We start from the raw sequence: 20,301 nt of genomic DNA, 5'->3' as shown, positions 1-20,301 counted from the left end.
TTTTGCACAATTCTGTACATATAATATTGTTAAGCTCTTGGTAATTCGGAATTTGTAAAGGAAATAGAAGTAGGGAAGAAGAGAACAGTTACTTCGAGGGCAACCAACCTCCTGAGTTTTAGAGAATTAAAGAGAGAGATGAGAACAAACTTGATTGAATTTTTGGATAATTCTCATTGCCTTCCTTAACAGGTTATATATATACAAGTGCTCAAAGCATTGTTCATCCAAAACTAACTAACTAACTGAACAGCTCAGCTTCTCTAACCGTTCTATACATGTAACTAACATACAATGTAAATGTGTAACGAACATACCAGTAACCAAAAATACTAGCATACCATGCACAACTATCATGACTAGACTCCTAACAAATATACACTATTTCACAAAAAAATGTAAACAATTTAGTACATTCAATGTATACAATTTTTCTTGGAATGTACACAATTATGTATATTTAAAGTACACAATTTTTCAAAGAATGTAAATAATTATGTATATTCAAAATATACAATTTTTTAAAGAATGTATACAATTCTATATATTCAATGTACACAATTAACTATAAAATATACAATTTTTCTTGGAATGTACACAATTATGTATATTTTAAGTACACAATTTTTCAAAGAATGTACACAATTATATATATTCAAAATATACGATTTTTTAAAGAATGTATATAATTCTATATATTCAATGTACACAATTAATTATATATTTTAATATTTTAATTCTATACTTTCAATAGGCACAATTTTTTAAAAAATGTACACAATTTTTTACATTCAATGAACACATTTTTAAAGAAATGTACATAATTTTGTGTATTCAAATAACAATTTTTTTCAAAAATGTAATTATGTACATTCATTATAAATACTTTTTAAAAGAATGTGCATAATTCTGTACATTCAATACACACAGTTCTTTAAGAATGTACACAATTATGTATTTTTGATGTACACAACTTTTCATGTCTTTATATTACATGTATACAAATTTCAAGGAATGTACACAATTCTTTATATTCAATATACACAATTTTTGAAAGAATTTACACTATTCTATACATTCAATTGACACGAATTTGAAAATAATGTACAAAATTCCATATATTCAAAGTGCACACATTTTCAAAGAATGTAAAAAATTGTGTATATTCAAATTACACAAATTTTCAAAGAATGTAATAATTCAAAATATTCAACTCATGTAATTTTTTAAAGAATGTATACAATTTTGTAAATTCGAAGTACATAATTTTTCAGAGAATGTTCACAATTCCGAATATTCAATTTCTCAAAGAATGTGCACAATTTTGTACATACAACATGGACAATTTTTCAAAGAATATGTAAAATTTTATACATTCAACATATACATTTTTTTTTTCAATGAATGGACACTATCCTGTACATTCAATATACATAATTTTTCAAAAAATGTAGACAATTTCGTATATTCAATTTACAAAATATTTTCAAAGAATGCACATAATTTCATATATTCAATTTACACAACTTTTCATTTTGGTATATTTAATATAATGTGTATACAATGTACATAATTTTTTAATTCCGTACATTCAATGTAAACAATTTTTCATAAAATGTACACAATTTTATATATACAACATACATAATTATTAAATGGGAAAGACTTAAGTATAGTACTTAAGTGTAGTTCCTTAGGTTTTTCTCTTAAAATTCTTTCATGTGGATTTTTTTTCATGGAATGGAAGTATATTTTTTAGTTAAATAGCGAAATGGTTGAATTTTAAGAGGGAAACCTAAGGAACAGCTAAAGTGAATAAATACGAAATTCCCAAATCTGTGAGATGCAAAAAATAGAGAAAAAATATGCGTAAAAGAAACAATCACACAAGACAATATTTACATGGTTTAACAATTTGCCTAGGGATTTCACTATTCTCAGGGAAAAATTTACAAGATGCGGCAATACAGTTTTCTCTCTAAAAAACCACACAAAACCCTAATATCCAAAACAACAGTTTTTCTATCCTGTGCACAAGATTCAAAATGGGCTTATTGGCCCAAGACTTTGCTCCATGGACTAAGCCTAAGAAAATCTCTCATAAAAAATCATAGCAATATTATTTCGAGTCAGTTCATGATCCAAATCAAACAGAACTAAGTTCTATAAAACCCAAAAATAGCACTAAAGTACTGTACTTAAGTTTTGTCCTTATTAAATTCTGTAAATTCAATCTACACAAATTTCAATAAATGCACACAATTATGAACATTCAATGTACACAATCCTATACATTCAAAGCACACAAAATTTTGCAAGAATGTACATAATTAGGTATATTAACATACGCTATTTTTCAAAGAATTTTTACAGTTGTGTATATTCAATAAACATAATTCTATATATTTAATATACCCAATTCTTAAATTATTTACACTCAATGTACACAACTTTTCAGTGAATTTACAAAATTCTGTAGTTTTATTTATGCAAATTTTATGAAGAATGTACACAATTATGTATATTTAAAGTACACAATTTGTCAAAAAAAGTACAAAGTTCTATACTCCTAGGTGTACAATTTTTCAAAGAATATATACACTTTTGTACAATCAAGGAACAAAATTTTCATTGAATGGTAAAAATATTTCAAAAAAATTACACAATTTTGTATATTCAAAGTACATAACTTTTAGTAGAAAGAACACAATTTTGTACATTCAATGTACACAAATTTTTAAAGAATGTATATAATTTTGTATACTTAACTCAAATGTACATATTTATGTAAATTTAATGTACAAAATTTTTTAAAGAATGTATATAATTTTGCATACTGAACTCGAATGTACATATTTATGTAAATTTAATATACACAATTTTTCTAAGAATATAAACATTTTTTTATATAAAAAAAATGTATTCAATTTTGTCCATTATTGTACACTTTTTTTCAAAGAATATAGATAATTTTGTATATTTAATGTATACAACATTATATATTAATGTACAAATTTTTTTCCAATTCTATATATTCAATACGCACAAATTTAATGTACAATGTACAAAACTTTGCACATTTAATTTCCACAAATTTTCAAAAATTGTACACAATTTTGTTTATTCAAAGCATATACTTTTTCAAAGAACTTAAAAAATTTGTATATTAAACATATACAAATTTTCAAATAATGTACAAAATTTTGTATATACAACATACACAATTTTTTAAAGAGTATAAACCACTTTTCAATTAATATACATGTAAGGACCAGATTTGAGTTTCTAGCCTAGACGATGGATGGACCTAGGCCTAAAAAGCCTAAAATAATAAATTTGTGGAGAGTGGGTTCGAAAACTATGTTCAAATGAGTTGGACAACAAATAAAGTGAACTCAATTGACAAGAATAGGAAAGTAGATTGAATTGATCCAAAGAAAATCGTCCTCGGCAAAGTCTGAGGGAGTTAGTTCTTATATATTTCTTTCAAGTTTGTTCACAAAGTTGGTTCCTGATTGCTACAGTGTTTCCCTCTTCATTCCCCCCCCCCCAACCCATCTCTTTCATGGAGGGTCTCTTCTATTATATAGTTCTCCTTAGACAATCTTGGTCCTTCACTTTTTGATCATCCAAGTCACCACTTGAGTGCTTGTCCTATCGGACACACTTTCAGTCCCTCTGTGCGTTGTGGTAGCCAATGCAACACTGTTCAGGGGTCTTCTCTACATTAATGCAGCCAAAAAGTTAGCTGTAGTGCATTCAATGCGGTAGTAGCAGCTTTCCTCTTAGATATTTTAGGACACCTCCTTGTCTTGTGTTTCCATAGTGCTTATCTATATCAACAGAGTGTTCCTGGGTCATTCTCTTGGACGGCGGACCACCACTACGGACCTCGGCCTTGGTTATCCGAGGAGGCTCTCATCCTCAGCACAACCCCTTGGACTGTTATGATCAAAATTGATTTCTCCGTTTGCTAACATGGGCTCTTTTGACAACGTTTACCCTCCTCGAACATCTTCGGTCCGTGGCTTGGGCCTTAGGTCCATTATATACATAAATAATGGGCTTCAGGGCCCAATGCCCCTACAATACACATTTTTGTAGATTTAATGCATACAATTTTCATTTCATATACACAATACTGTATATTCAACGTACATATTTTCTTAAAGAATGTACTCATTTTAGTTATTCATTGTACACAAATTTTCAATTTTGTGCATTCAATGTACATAATTTTGCAAAGAATGTAGAGAATTCTTTACATTATATTAGGTTCTAAAATTTTTGGAACTAAATGTATTAAAACTTCATTATGTATTATGTTGGCAAATCATGATCAAAACATAGAGTCTAGGTTTAGGCTTGCTCAAAGTGTGTTTATTTGTAAAAGTTGGAATCGAATGATTGCAGGATTTATTGGTCTAAATCTGCAAGGCCCGATTGATCAAAAATTAGACTCGATCGATCAAACCTCGCTCAGATTAATTTTTCTGCAGAATTTTCCACCTCAACCCAAGCTTGGTTTGACGTGTAGGGTTTTATGTTTTAGTCCAAATATAAAAAGAAAAACCCTAACTACGTTTTAGAAGTCTTTGATGTGTTGTGTGTTAAATCTCTTGTGAGATCTAGAGGTGTTTACCTTTATACACACTTAGAATTATGAAGATCAAAATTCATGTCAAGAACTTGGTGATCGTTTCAATTGCTGCATAAAGAACTTAAAGAAAATCTGAAACCTTTGAGTGGAGTCTCAAAATCACAAGTAGGAGTACTTGTGTTTGCAATGGATCAAGGAAAGAACTAGTCCGTGGACTCGGAGCTGTCACGTGGTCGTGGTAGTAAGTTTTCTACTTGAGGTAGCAATAGGATATTAGTGGTCTAAGTCTTATTGTACAAACTTCAATTTTTTCATAGTGGATCTGTTTTACCTTGAGAATAGCTAGGTTAAATCATTCCTATGTTTTTTACTGGTTTGGTTTTCCTAGGTTATCATATCGTGTGTTCTTTATATTTCTGCATTATTTACATGATATGATTTGAATGTGTTAACCTAGATTTGAATAATTTATCTAAGTAATCACTTGGCTAAATAACTAGGTTAAATAACTTGTGTTTTAAGGGGTCTAAAAATGTACACAATTTTTCAAATGAGCAAGACTTAGGTATAGTACTTAGGTTCTGTTTCTTAGGTTTCCCTTTTAAGATTCTACCATGTGGATTTTTTCTCACAAAATGAAAGTGTATTTTTTAGTTAAGTAGCCACATAGCTGAATCTTAAGAGGGGAATTTAAGGAATAGCACCTAAGGTACTGTACCTAAGTTTTGTTCTTTTCAAATAATATACATAATTTTGTACATTCAATATCCCAACTTCATAGAGTGTAACACAATTCTACATATTCAATGTACACAATTTTGTACATTTAATATACAAAAATTTTCAATTAATATACAAAATTATATATATTCAACATATACAACTTTCCAAAAAATGTACACAATTCAATACATTTAATATACACAATTTTTCAATAAATGGATATAATTATGTATATTCACTATAGACAATTTTTTGATGTCTGAACATTTTTCTTCACGAATTATTGAGTGTAATTTTTATACATTTAATATCTAAATGTTCAAAGAATGATTAAACTTGGAATTTAGGCTATGTTTTGTTCGACATAAATTGATTCTGGAAAATATTTTCCGCATTTACAAGTGTTAGGGTGACAGAAATAATTGGTCTACGTTTTCATTTTTTGTAGACTATTTTCCGCCTCACCCAAGATTAAATGGCAAGTTGGCAGCATACATTATGATATCAGAAACAGAGTCCAACAGATTTGTTACAAAGAATTATCATTGCCTCATATAACCAATGGGTTCATTATATGTAGTACAACATAGATGACCGATTACATCTTTGTTTTAATTTATCCACAATGCTAACTGCAGAACATGATAAATAGTTCACAGCCATGGCTTGCTACTGCCTTTGATAGAGACTGCTTTAATACCCCACAGTCTCTTCCACTCCATAATTCATGGCACAAACAGGAACTCAAGTTTTTACCAGGAAGTACCTTAGCCATGTCGGATGTCATTGCAGTTATTTCTCTCTGATCAGTGTTTACATTGAAAAATGCAAGATATACTTCTCCTAGAAAGCATGGAAGAATAATCATTAGAAAGCGTTAAGAATAGCATTACTATTATTATTATTTTATAATTCGTGAAAAATCATTAAAAAAAACGTGAAGAATAGAATTATGCAATTTTTAGTTTTTGAAAATAATCTTTGCACTTGGGCAAAGCAGAGCTATGAGGCACTACAAATTAGAGTTCTTTGTTGGTTGGGGAATCGTACCATCTCTTCCAGTTGCAATCCAAGAACGAGCTCCATTAGTAACATAAGGAAACTGTACAAACAATTAAATAACATGTTATGTTGCTATTTAGACAATGCTTTTTTTTCCTAAGACTACAAAAGATTAGATGGGTACACATGCCTCCATGTTGTTTGAGCTAAAGGAATTTATCTCCAACACAATCTCATTTGTTATGAGGTCGTATGTGGCGTTGTCAAGGTTTCTCACATCTCCTCCAAACATGAGAGGAGACTTAGCCATAGACCACAAAGTCACCTGTGAAAATAAGAAAGATAAGGTCAAAATAGAGTGCTTAATTATTCCAATTTTCAATGGTTACAGAGAAAGTTGGATCCGCAGTTTAAATTAATAAAATAATTTGATATTTCACAATTATGTAATAAGCTCACAGCAAATAAAATGAAATTTCACTTCTTATCTCAATGCAGTCATATGAATGATAATATATGACATAAAAATAAAAATAATAAATTCGACTGAGGTGTGATACTTGCTATTTTAAGGCATTTTGTGTCAATCGGGAGAATATCGAAGATACATCTCATCCGGTGCAATAGGTTCACTAGCACGATTCCCTTAGGATACAATAGCCTAGTCACACATGCTGTGTTCTCCACGAATTTGCACTACTCCCAAGAGAAAAAGCTCCACCACAATAATACATCATTCTTTGTTCACAAAAAGTCTATAAAAAAAAACCCATTCTATACATGTTTTCTCATTTTATCATTTTTACACATTTGTGTGTACACATATAGGACTTTGAAGTTCACCTCTCTAGAATGGTAAAACTCCCTTTTTATAGGTATAGAAAACATGTAAGTTATAAATATCAATTTAATGACAATATAATGGAGATATAAGTTACAAAAACATAATAAATTTTTTTAATAACCATTTGAAATTAATAGATAGAATACTCATAATAAAATATAAGTTGTAAATGTAAATATTTATTTATTTGTATTAATAAAACACACCAACAGATAACTAACTTCTTTGTTTTGATATAAATACCTGAGATTTTTGCTCATCTGGAGTAAGGTTAGTTGTTCTGTGTGGACCTTCATTTGACTCTAAATATTTGAAAAAAATAAAGTTAACAATAGTTAATTGGGACTTTTGAAAATTTCTAATTAACTATCCAATGATTTGTCATAGATATATAACATATTTCAAGTAAAGAAGCAGGTTGGAGAACTTATTGCCATGCCACTTGGTCTAGACAGACAATGTAGAAGTCAGTTAGCAGAATTGGAATGGCAAGTTCTTTGTTTTTGAAGATTGAAATTGAAGTGATGCATATTTGAGTGCATGACTAATGGACCCATTTGTCACTTGAAACTGCTTGGTCAAGAACCCCTAAATGTAACAGCAAAATCACTTAAACAACAACTAGGTTCATTGATTTACCTAATAGTACTCTGTCCCTCCCAGTGGCAGGGCTAGAAATTTTTTTGGGAGTTAAATTGAACAATAATTTATAAATCCACAAAATAATACACATATATTCTTAAAAAAGAAGTAATGTACATATATGTATAATTTATACTTAAAACATGTCTTTTAAAATAATTTATTCTAGATGCCAAAAAAGAAGAAGATTTATTCTACATATCATTTTCTCAAATATAAGAAAATTTCATCAAGTTATTTTTATATAATTGAAGGACAAATAATATTTTCTTTCATTAAATCGTGTATAATTATGCTTCAAAATTTAAAATTATATTAATCACAATTAATATTCTTTAAACACTTTTTTAGATATGCTAGGATTTAAAACTTATAGAGTCCGTTCTATAATAATTGTTATTTCTCATCAAGCTAAGACATTCATTAGTTTCATTTTTTCTTAGGTTGGATTTGAATCCAAGTTTCCTATTTAACCACAAGAAACTTTACTCATTAAGCTAATTGGGATTACATTATTTAAAAATTATAAATCAATGTTTTTATTAAATAAATTAAATATCACACATTAAAAGTTAAAAATAGGAAAACATAAAAGTATACAAATCAATTAATTTTAATAAATGTTATTTTATATGTCTTGATGTATATAATGTATAATAAGGGAAACATAATAATGACAATACTAAATAAAAAAAATTATTTTATTTATAGATGAGAAAGTAGGTCATGTCCCAAAATTTTTATCATAAAATCATAGCATGTTTCTTCTAATAAAAAATAAAAAATAAAAATTCATGTCTTCGTGTATCCTAAACTTTTCTAAACACAAAATTAAAGAGAATTTTTGGTAGAAAAGAAAAGAAGTTTTTATTAATAAGATTTACTTATATATTTTTGGAACTATATGCTCTTTTGCTGTTAAATCAAAGGCTAAAAGGCAAATTACATCCTTTAAGTTTAACTGAAATTTATTTCAGTCATCTAATTTTACTTTCATTCAATTAAATCCATTGAATTTCAAATTTATTCAATTCAAGTCTCTTGTCTTATTCCGTTAAAAAATATTGTTGTTAAGTATGCCATCAACTAATGAGAAAAAAAATTTTGAAAAAAATATCAAATAAAAAATCTATAAAATATTTTTATTAATTTCACAAATTTTTTTATGTGAAAATAATATTTTTTTAATGAAATTTTTTTAACAAAATTAGACAAAATGCTTGAATTGAGTAGATTTGAAACTTAAAGGATTCAATTAAATGAGAATAAAGTTAGAGGATTAAAATGAATTTTAGTCAAACTTAAAAGGTGAAATTTACATTTTTTTCTAAATCTACTGAGTTATATATGACAAAAAATAATAATTAAATGTTAAAAGAAAGAAGAAAGAAGGCAAATCCGGGGGCCAATTAAGAAAAAATTGTATATGTACTTGACATTAAAAAAAAAAAAAAATGCTAAATTCTTCATTAAATGTATAAAGGAAAAGTAAAAAGAAAATTCTTATAACCTGGATCAGTCAGCCATCCTAGTGGTAGCATATCCAAGTCAGGCCATGACTTCCCCTTCAAACCTGTAGCTCCTATCATATTAGCTGCAGCAAAATCCCTAACCAAAAAAAAAAAAAAATTGCTTTTCAGTATTCTATAATGATTGATCAAAAAGGAATTAAATGGAAAAGAAATCATCTATCAATCAATTAAAATATATATTAAAAAAGAAGAAGCAAAGACATCATGTGAGAGAGAGCATTAGGTTCTACTAAGTGACACATTCCTTAAGGCTCTCTTATTTAGGCTTCCACCTCATCAAAATTTGTATTTATGTCAAATTTTTAGTTCATTGAATGTGTCAATGGTGTAAATATGCATACTAATTATCTATAGGTGTGCACTAATTATATATAGGTATGCACCATATATAACAGTATTTTATATGCCTATCATTTTAAAATTTTATTTCAAATAGCAAAAAATCTCGTGGGAAACCATTTAGTTCTGCCATGTAGATCTTTGTTAGAATAATTTTTCATTTAGCTTTTCACCTCTAATTCTTATTTCTTAACATATTTTGGGTTATAATAAAATTCTATTAATAGGATATTACTATTTCACCGAGTGTTTAACCTATCATTTTCATACTTTAATAATATAAATGTGACATCATAATTTTTCTATGATATTTTTATAAGTCAAAACATTAACATGATATTACAAAAACTTTAAGTTAACTCCAATGCATTGAAGAAACAAAAACTATGAAACACCACATAATAACTAATTTCTAATTTACATGACATTTAATTACTCTTATTTTGGGTTTGTTTGGATACCGCTTATTGTTGAAAACTAAAAATTGAAAATACTATAGTAAAATCATTTTTAAATGTGTGAATAGTGCTGTGGGACCCAATTTTAAAGCTATTTTTGTTGAAAAAAGTACTTGTGAGTCCCGTGAACAGTGCACGGGACCCACCAGTTTTCAGCAAAAAGCTAGAACGCACAGAAGACGTGCGTTCCAAACACACACTCTATAATTTAAATTCTTCATCCCCTTAATTAATTTTGTATTACATCATTAATTTAACAAAAACCTCTTCATGTTATCATAACATTACTTCATGTTATTACTTTAAAATATTTTGAACATTTTATATAACCTTCTCACATAGCAATTTATAGCATTATCCGTGCATTGTGCGAGCCCATTGCTAGTAATGATTAAAGTGTAACTTAAACTCCAAAAATCTTGAACAAAAATAGAACTGCCTTTTCACCTTGAAACATCGAAATGTGGCACAAGATTTTCCCATGAATCCCAATCATCCCCAGTTATCCTGTACATGTTCACTAATCCACTCACATCCTTGGCCATTGCTGGGGTTGCACGGGTTCCAGGAGACAAAGAATACAATATGGGGTGGTCAAGTTGCTTCAAAACCTGGGCAAAGGCGCACCATTTAATAAATCAACCGCATATGTTTTGAATAAAATATTGTATTCCACAACTTTTGTTATATTTTTTATATGAAAAACTGTGACTAGCTGAATATCACTTTCATATAGGCCCATTATTTATTCTTTATTGAGAAATGCTAAAAACACCCTAGCATATATTTAGAACCCCATAAACCAATTTTATGGCTTAATCACTTTTAATCCGAAACTACCATTTAGTTCAATGTCAGTGATTAATCAAATTTCATATTGTAAGCATGTGCAAATATGAACTAAAGCATACAAAGAGCAATATGAAAATGCAGAAATAAAGCAAACCAACGCTAAACACAAGGAAATGTTTAGGAAGAGGAAAACCTGAGCACCTAGCGGAAAAAATCTCTCCCCAACCACACCATTAGAAATTGTCCATTATATGAATAGTTGTAGTACAAGTTATAAGACTATGAACCTTCCAAACTCATATTCCCCTATATACTTGAGTCTCCTAAGCTCCACCTAGCAACTAGCTTCACGAAACCCTATCTTCAACTAGCTTCCTAGAGACACCACTATTGAGCCACCAACAAAAAGCCACCAATAGGATTGGATATGTGATAGCACCCTAAGTTTCTAAACCTTCAACACATAACTCACAAAACTTAGTAGATGGTGAAGGAAATTTAGGCAACAAAATTTCTCTCAAATGTATGGCAATGGTGAGAGAAATGGAGAAGAGCGGATGAGAGTATTTTCAGCTTTTAGGCAAAGGTTCTCTCTTTCTTTACAAGGTGGATGGAATGAAATGAGGTCTCTCATAAAGTTTATGGTCAGATTCCACTCTCTAGCCACGTTCAGCATGCACATAAATAGACAATCTTCATCAATTTCTTCCATGTGTCACTCATGAGCAAGGTAGATCGCATGCTGGACACAAAATGTAGCTTTGGAGTTTCTCAAAAAAAAGCTTTGGCCACTGTTTGACTAAGCTCAACTACTCACTATCCAAATACAGTTCCCCCCCCCCCCCCCCCCCAAAAAAAAAAAAAAAGAAAGAAAGGAAAAATACATAATTTGTGTGTTTGGGACTAGCTTAATTATAAGCTAGTTTTTTTTTTTTTTTTTTTTTTTTTTTTTTTTTACAACATTTTAAAACCTTTTTTTATTACTTTTTTTTTTTTTTTTTTTAACTTTTTCAAATTACAAATATATTTTAAGATACTTTCAATAAAAAAACTAAATAAATTGTTCTCAAATCAACAAAAAATTTTATCATTGAATTAAGCTAACATTAATTTGAAAAACATGAATTTATTAACATCAGCCACATTAAAATTGTTGCGCAAAAGTTGTGTACAGTAACGTAGAGAGAGAGAGAGAGAGAGAGAGGTATGCATCTTACCTCTGACACAACGCTTATTTCATCTATATCCAAGTCACCACCAAACACACAGTCATGTTTCACTACAAGAAAATATAAACAATCGATGTCAAACTTAAAACGTGGAAAATGGAGTTTGAGTTGCCAATCAGGTGACTGTCCAATTGAATTTGTTGTGATCAAGAGATTGTATATAAGGTTACGGCATGCACAAATCAAAATTTTTAAGTTTCTGCATGCATAAACTCATGGGATTTCAAGAACACCCTAACTAATATGTTGTAGCTAGCAATGTAAAGAGAGGAAGGACAACTTTCCAATAACAACGGTCAAATTAATTACCCAAATCAACACCCCACTCAGCATACTGTGTATAGAGTGACCTCAAGAAGGCAGCTCCTGCTCTCGCCGTGGTATTTACGCTCATGAAACCATGTGGCATCCATGAACATGGCCTTTCCTTAATCCCTATATCTTGTGCAGTCCACTTTTTGCGACCCTCTTCAAAAGCCTCTCCCTGATAAAAATAAATATATCAAAACATAAGCTTAAGCAATTATTACTGTTGCTAACTATTCTTGACACTTTGTTTTTGCTATTTGCATTACATGTTCCAATGACATTGTTCATATTTCTGAGGATTAAACTTTAAATTGAGTGTGCTTGCTTGTTCTTTCATAAAGTAACTATAAATAAATGAAAAATGCTCTGACAATACCGTTTTTGTGTCCAATATGAGGGTGTTTGCGTTCACTGCTTGTGTACTTATTCCACTCATAACATGAATCCCAAACTTCAAACCCATGCTATGCACCTTATTGGCTACTTCAGTGAACCCATTTCCATTTACAGAGGAAGGCCACCGATCTGGGTCAGGGACCATCCTCCCCCATTCGTCAATTACATCAAATCCTGAAGAGTCAGCGTCAGCACCCTCCACCTTTCTCCGATACCATAGATAATCCACCACAACATACTACATTGCAGAGATAAACTGTAAGTATTTACTCGAAAGTATTAGAATGAATATTTTGGCGATTTGTGATTGTGGGATAGAAAATTTGTATCTGTAGTCTTCCTACCTCATATCCACTAGAAAGTAGACGATCAGATATGAATTGAGCACTATCCAAGAACTCTTTTTCAGAAATGGTCCAGCTAAAGGAATCATAGGAGTTCCAACCTCTAGGTGGGGAGCTCGCATATTGTGCTTCCACATATAGCCTTGACACAATTCAAATAGATGGTTCAACGAAGACATAACAAAATGATACGAATCATAAAAAATACTACACTCATAAATTCCTCTTAGCCTACTTTATTTGCTTTTTTATCTTATACATAGTGAACCCTTTCCAAAGTTTTTAAGACTAAGGCTTTTGTGGAGTCTAGCTAGGTTGATAGATCATGCACTAATCTTTACCAGTATCATGAAATTTGTACAAAGAAACTAATTTTGCGTTGGAAACGTATTGAGAGTAAAAGAGACCAACATTCGGTGAGAATGCTGCTCAATCTAATATGCAAGAAAATTCATTCTCCAAAATGTTAAGCAAAGAATACCTAAATAATTGATTGTATATCTATACAGGAGCAACTCCACATTGAAGCCAGGGTGGTCACAGGACCACCCTAACCCCTTTTATTTTTTATTTTTTATTTTATAAATTTATTTATTTATTTATTTTTTAAGAAACAAACACATACACACATGCACAAAAGAGAGAAAAAATTACTAGAACCACCATTGCATCTATAGCACATAATTTAGCAAATAGCAAATACAGAGTCCCACCAAAACCCTTACCAAAGCCTTTATTATTACCACTCTGAAGTTCCTAAAAATGGTTAACTTGCCAAGAATCTTGAAATTCAACTAGTGGACACCTTTGGTATTTTTATTTTTTTTTAATTTTTTTATGGAGACATCCAGAGTTCAAATCTCTCATCTCCAACTATCAAATTTTCAACCAAAAAAATAGTTAAACTTACTCTAGTCATTAATTTAGGAGAAACATGTAGGAGAAAATGATTAATCAATTTAGACAGTTATAAAATCGCATGTTATCTTTATCTTCAAAGCTGGGCAGTAGATCATTATAATTAAATGCGAATGCAATGCAATGATGGGAGAATTAGGAAAGATAATAATATAATATAATATAATAGAACTAGAAGAAAAAAGAAGAAGAAGGAGCACCTTGTTGTATTTAGAAGAATGAATAGAAAATAGAGAGAGGCGAAGACGATAACAATGATATTCATCATAATGGATGGTTTTAAGTTTTCATGAATTGAATACTTGCTAATTGGGAGTTGGAACTTGGGACATCAATGGTGTTGATCTATGTCACGCATTTGACGATAATAATAGGAGTGATCGAATAGTTTCACAGCTCAAAAGTATCTGTATTTGGAACAGATAATTTTCCTTAATTATCATCCTTAACTGTTAAAAAATTAAATGAATAAAAAATCTAAAATATACAAATTTTAAATATAGAATAATAAAGAATATATAATTAAATAAAATCTAAATATAGGTTGATGAGTCAAAAAAATAATGAAACCGTCACTAGAACATTGATGAGCCTAAAATGCGTTACGCATTCATTACAAGCATTTATGACAAAGAGTAATGGACGGAGCAACGGACGGAACAACAGTAACAAAGGAGCTTTGTATACCAAAGCATCCGTCTGTGATGCACTAGTCGGTGTATATTTTCTTAGCTTGAGTCTTATTGAAGGTATTCATCAGAGATGAATCCAATATTATCATCCATCTACACTGACGAGGAACTTAACTACGGATTTTTTGCATCATCATAGGTCTTACAGCAAGTCTTTTGGAATTTAGCCAAATCAAGGCAAAATACAAAACCCAACAATTCCCATTATTACCATATCTTGCTATAGTCAACCATCATCTAGGAAAACAATCTCACAATATCCTCCAAGCAATTACGCCCTTGATACCAAATTTGGTCTTTGCCATAATTATTAGAGCTAATTTTTTTTAGGAACAGTTATTAGAGCTATTTAAGGAAGCAATCACATGATCTATTATAATCTCTCTTTTATTACAATTTGACTTTTGGTTGACGTCACAATATTTTGTCATATAAGCTTTTGAGAGCTTATAATTTTGCACATCATTATTCTATTATATACTTTTTAATTGGTTTTGAATTCTATTCTATTTTTTAACCCTACATTAAAATCTTAACAATTCATATTTTTTTAAGGGTTTGGCTTATCCCCAGTACTTTTTTAACTGGAGGTCTCCTTTTGTTTTAAATACACAATAAGAAGCGGTAGTGGGTTTTAATATTTACCTTTTATTTAGTTAGTGGGTGATGTGACGATTTCTCATTAAAACAAAAGGAGATTCTAGTTAAAAAAATACAATAGATAAAGTCAAACTTTTTTTTTAAAAAAATAGTAGATTCTATACTTTCATAGACAAGCACAACAATAATAAATGCCTAATACTATTTTTTTTTAGAAACAATAAATGCGTAATTAATTTTAGAATAGAAGTTTCTATATACAAATTCAATCATAATAAAATTAAATAACTACCATAATTATTTATAAACTCTAGGTGTTTTAGTCATTGATATATGTCTTTATTTGTGTGTTGTTTGAAATCAAGAAGTTATTTTGTTTACTTGTAATTTTCCCACACATGCGGTTATGCATTTTGTTTAGTGTTTCAAGAAATATACAAGTTGATTCAATTGAGCTGCTGTCTACACTTGCAACTGATGGATAGTAGTTAGGATTGAATTTTTGTTTATGAGCATTATTTTGTAAAGGGCTTTTCATTTTGTAAACTTTGAGCTTCTAAGTTGTGTTTTGTCACGGATTGCCAAAGGGGGAGTTTGTTAGGTTCTAAAGTTTAGGACTTTACGTATTTAGAACTCTAATTTGTAATGTTGGCAAACCATGATCAAAACAATGTGTTTAGAAGTGTTTAAAGCTAGCTCAAAGTTGTATGTCAATGTAAAGTTGGAATCGAGTGTAAAGCAGAAAGCATTGTGGCTTTCGACCTGGCTCGATCGATCGAAGCTTAGGCTCGACCGATTGAACGTCGGGCATATTGCTTTTCTGCAGAATTTTCCAACTCAGCCCTAGTTGTTTTAAAACGTTTTTAGGGTTTCTTATTTGTCCTAAGTATAAAAGGCAAACCCTAACCATGTTTTAGTGTTGCTCATATTGCGGTTTGTGTAAATTTCTTGTGAGATTTAAAGGAGCTTTCCTTTACACAAACTTAGGGTTTTCAAGGAGGAGATATTCTCTACACCTTGATGATCAAAACAATTGCTGCCATTAAAGCTTAAAGAATACACAAGCGGGGGTGCTTGTAGCTGGTGGGAATCCAAAGAAAGAAGGAGTCCGTGGATTCGGAGCTTGTACGTGGTCGTGTCAGTAAGTTTGACTGGTTGGTAGCATTAGAAAGTCGAGCGGGGGTGCTTGTAAGTCCTTTTGTATGAACTTCGATTCTTTCTGATAGTGGATTCAAGTTTACCTTGAGGATAGCTAGGTCAAATCCTCCCCAGGTTTTTACCGGTTTGGTTTCTTGGGTGATCATATCATTGTCTTATTTATTTTCCGCTGCTTTGGATGATTTGATCTTTATTATTGTGATAACCTAGACTTGTTTAATTGGACTAAGTAACAACTTGACTAATTACCTAGGTTTAATCAATTGTTTAAGGGGTCTAAAAACTGTCAAGCAGTAACAAAATCACTTATCAATGTATATAATTTCTCAAAAATTTTGCACAATTCTATACATATAATATTGTTAAGCTCTTGGTAATTCAGAATTTGTAAAGGAAATAGAAGTAGGGAAGAAGAGAACAGTTACTTCGAGGGCAACCAACCTCCTGAGTTTTAGAGAATTAAAGAGAGAGATGAGAACAAACTTGATTGAATTTTTGGATAATACTTAATGCCTTCCTTAACAGGTTATATATATACAAGTGCTCAAAGCATTGTTCATCCAAAACTAACTAACTAACTGAACAGCTCAGCTTCTCTAACCGTTCTATACATTTTTTTTTTTTTTTTGTGTGGTTAAACTAGGAGTATATTAAAACAGAAAAACTAGCCAACAGCATACAGATCAGCACCACGTTTGACCAAGTACATACCAGAACCATCAAAATCTATCCTACTTCTAATGTCCTCAGGTGGACAAGAAAAACTACTTTCCTGCTCAGCACCCAACTTAGCAAGGCCATCTGCATAGCCATTAGCTTGGCGATAAATATGGTGAACTTGGACCTGCTCAAACCTGGTCATGAGAAGGCGACAGTCATCTAAAATGGGAGAAAGGATATTATTCTCATAGTTCACCTTGTGAAGAATATCAACAACCACTTTAGCATCTAATTCAACTATTAGAGAGGAGATATTTAAATTGCAGCACAAAGAGAGTCCATCCCGTAGACCCTATAACTCCGCTTCAAAACCGCTAGCTAGCTTGATCTTCCTTGCAAAACCAACCACCCAATTGCCTCTTTCATCCCGCACAATATCACCACAGCCTGCTACACCCGGATTGCCCATAACAACCCCATCCGTGTTCAGTTTAGTCCAGCCGCTTGGTGGTTTCTCTCGTCGAACCAACATGCTTGTTCTGGCATTAGAAGCTTTAGAAGGCGAATAGCAATATAGAAATTCCGTTGCTTGGTTAATTATCTCAGTAGCTAGCCTTGGATTTGTCGGCTTCCCATTGAAAATGTAGTTGTTCCTGCTCTTCCATATATGCCAAATAGCAAAAGAAAAGAGCAGCTTCTAGGGAGGGTGCCCATCAGTGATACTCCCACACAACTTCCCATTTAAATTCATCCAGTCCGTTAACTCTGACCGCCAAAAGCCATGGTTACTGTCCTGCACTCCTAGTTGTCTCCAAATACTCTGAACCCGAGGGCAGTCCCTTAAGGCATGGAGAATGGATTCAGCACCCTCGTGATATATAGCACACTGGTTATCGCTGCCCATCCCTCGCCCTACAAGGCAATCCTTCACACCAATACTGTTATGTGCACATTTCCAAAGAAAAAATTGAATACGAGGAAGCGTCTTTAGCTTCCAAATCCAATCTGCATTGAAGGCCATACTTGTATCGTCTCCCATTGCTATCCCATACGCGCTTTTCAAATCAAAAATATCCTTAGGATTATCCACCCATGCTATTCTATCACAACCTCTTCCTAGATGGGAAATTGGGATAGCTTGGAGCATTAACTTGCAGTCCAAAGGAAAATCAAAAGGCAGCTTGCTCCGGTTCCACCTCGAATCTTGGATCACATCCTTGATTTCAAGCGCCGAAGCTTCTTGAGTTAAAGGTTCTCGGATTAATTGTCGAATGGGACCTTTTTTTGTCCAATTTCCATTCCAAAAGCTAATCTTGCTATCCCTACCAACCGTCCATCTACTTCCCTTCATAAAGACCTCCCTTCCCTTTTTAATGGTTGCCCAAATCCTTGAGCTAGGAAGACCATCAGCATTTCTCGAAATCTGCCTTCTCCTAGTACAGTACTTCGCTTCAATCACTTTTGCCCATAAAGCGTCTTTTTCATTATGCATTCTCCAATTCAATTTGGCAAGGAGGGCAATGTTCCTCCCCCTGGCTGTTTGCAGCCCAAGACCCCCTCTATCCTTTGGTTTGGTCACTTTGTGCCACCCAACCCAATGGATCTTTCTAGTTGCCTCCGAAGTACCCCACAAAAAATTCTTGCTCACTTTATCCAACCCATCCAGCACCTTTCCCAGAAGGTGGGCACACTGCATGATATAGGCTGGAATTGTTGCTAAAGAGGCTTGAATGAGAATATTTCGACCAGCCATAGAGAGCAAATTTGCCTTCCAGCTAGTTAGCTTTTGCTTAACTCTATCAAGGACAAAGTTGTAGTCTTGAGAAGAAGATCCGGGATGCTTGATAGGGATACCCAGATATTTGCCTAGATTCGAGGTAGAGACAAACCCCAAAACATCACAAAGAGTCCCCTTGGTAGCATCATCCACATTTGGAGAAAAGAACACTCTAGACTTAGCTTCACTTATAGTTTGCCCCAACACACCACAGAAGACATCAAGAACTTCTCTAATGGCCGCATCATTAGCATAGTCCGCTTTAGCAAACAACACTAAGTCATCGGCAAAGAGTAAATGGGAAAAAGCCGGACCGCCTTGGGAGGCTCTAACTGGCTGCCACTCCTTCAAGCTACACTTTTCTTCAATTAATTGACCAAGAAAATCCATACAGAGGATAAAAAGATACGGGGATAAGGGGTCCCCTTGCCTAATCCCTTTCGAAGGATAAATTGGGTCTAAAGCTTCTCCATTCACCATAATGGATGTTGACACAGATGAGACACAGCTTATTATGATGTCAATGAGATCTTTCGGAATATTTGCTCTAGTTAACATTACTCTAATAAAATTCCACTCGAGCTTGTCATACGCCTTCTCCAAGTCAATTTTTAGAGCCATGTACCCCATACTCCCTCTCTTTCTACCAATGGTGTGAATGACTTCCTGAGCTATAATTGCATTATCAATACCCTTCCTCCTCGGTAAAAAAGCTATTTGCAGAGGGGAAATCAGCTTCTCTAAATAAGGTCTTAGTCTAGTCACTATGATTTTAGTCACTAACTTGTACACTGAGTTGCATAGGCTTATGGGTCTATAGTTTCCCAGAGTTTCTGGGCCTTGGTTTTTGGGAATGAGAGCAATAAGAGTTTGATTCATGTAACCTGGCATTCCTCTTTCTGTAATTTTTTTTTTTACCTCATCCGTCACTGATCTTCCCACTGTCAACCAAAATCTTTGATAAAAACTTGCATGAAGCCCATCCGGCCCAGGGGCTTTAAAGGCCTTCAAGGACCACAGAGCTGATTTAACCTCTGCATCCGATACCCCCCCACTAATATTGGCCTTTTCCTCCTCTGTAAGACTAGCTTGCCATTGGGTGGAGTAGGCCTCTGACCGAGAAACACTAGATAGAGAAGTTGTGTAAATATCATTGAATCCATTTCTAATAAAAGCCTTAACTTCCGCCTCCTCATAAATCCACTCCCCCATTGCATCTTTGATGGCCAAGATCTGATTTCGCTTCCTTCGAATCAGCGTTGAGGCATGATAAAAACCTGTATTTC

General features: G+C 32.2%; 1 protein-coding gene across 1 annotated transcript; it reads right to left on the bottom strand.

Annotated features, from left to right (window-relative positions):
- Positions 1 to 5,845: 5,845 nt before the first annotated feature.
- LOC115981133 (alpha-galactosidase-like) lies at positions 5,846 to 14,393 on the bottom strand. Its single transcript, XM_031103314.1, has 11 exons — positions 14,329 to 14,393; positions 13,211 to 13,352; positions 12,847 to 13,104; positions 12,471 to 12,645; positions 12,150 to 12,211; positions 10,588 to 10,751; positions 9,322 to 9,419; positions 7,413 to 7,471; positions 6,516 to 6,650; positions 6,374 to 6,425; positions 5,846 to 6,166 (listed from the first exon to the last, which is right to left on the bottom strand). The coding sequence occupies exons 1-11, from the start codon at positions 14,391 to 14,393 to the stop codon at positions 5,952 to 5,954; spliced, it is 1,425 nt and encodes a 474-aa protein (XP_030959174.1). The 3' UTR covers positions 5,846 to 5,951.
- Positions 14,394 to 20,301: the final 5,908 nt, after the last annotated feature.

Source organism: Quercus lobata, chromosome 3 (genome assembly GCF_001633185.2).
Source record: "Quercus lobata isolate SW786 chromosome 3, ValleyOak3.0 Primary Assembly, whole genome shotgun sequence".
NCBI lineage: Eukaryota > Viridiplantae > Streptophyta > Magnoliopsida > Fagales > Fagaceae > Quercus > Quercus lobata.
Note: the sequence above shows the minus strand (reverse complement) of the source record. Positions and strands in the feature narration are given on the sequence as shown.

Bases quoted from the DNA above. Each gene is read 5' to 3' on its own strand.
- LOC115981133 (XM_031103314.1), bottom strand. From the start codon at position 14,393: ATGAATATCATTGTTATCGTCTTCGCCTCTCTCTATTTTCTATTCATT. The intron at 13,353-14,328 runs GTGCTCCTTCTT...AATTGTGTCAAG, and splicing joins ATTCTTCTAAATACAACAAG to GCTATATGTGGAAGCACAAT. The intron at 6,426-6,515 runs GCATGTGTACCC...TTGTTTGTACAG, and splicing joins TTAGCTCAAACAACATGGAG to TTTCCTTATGTTACTAATGG.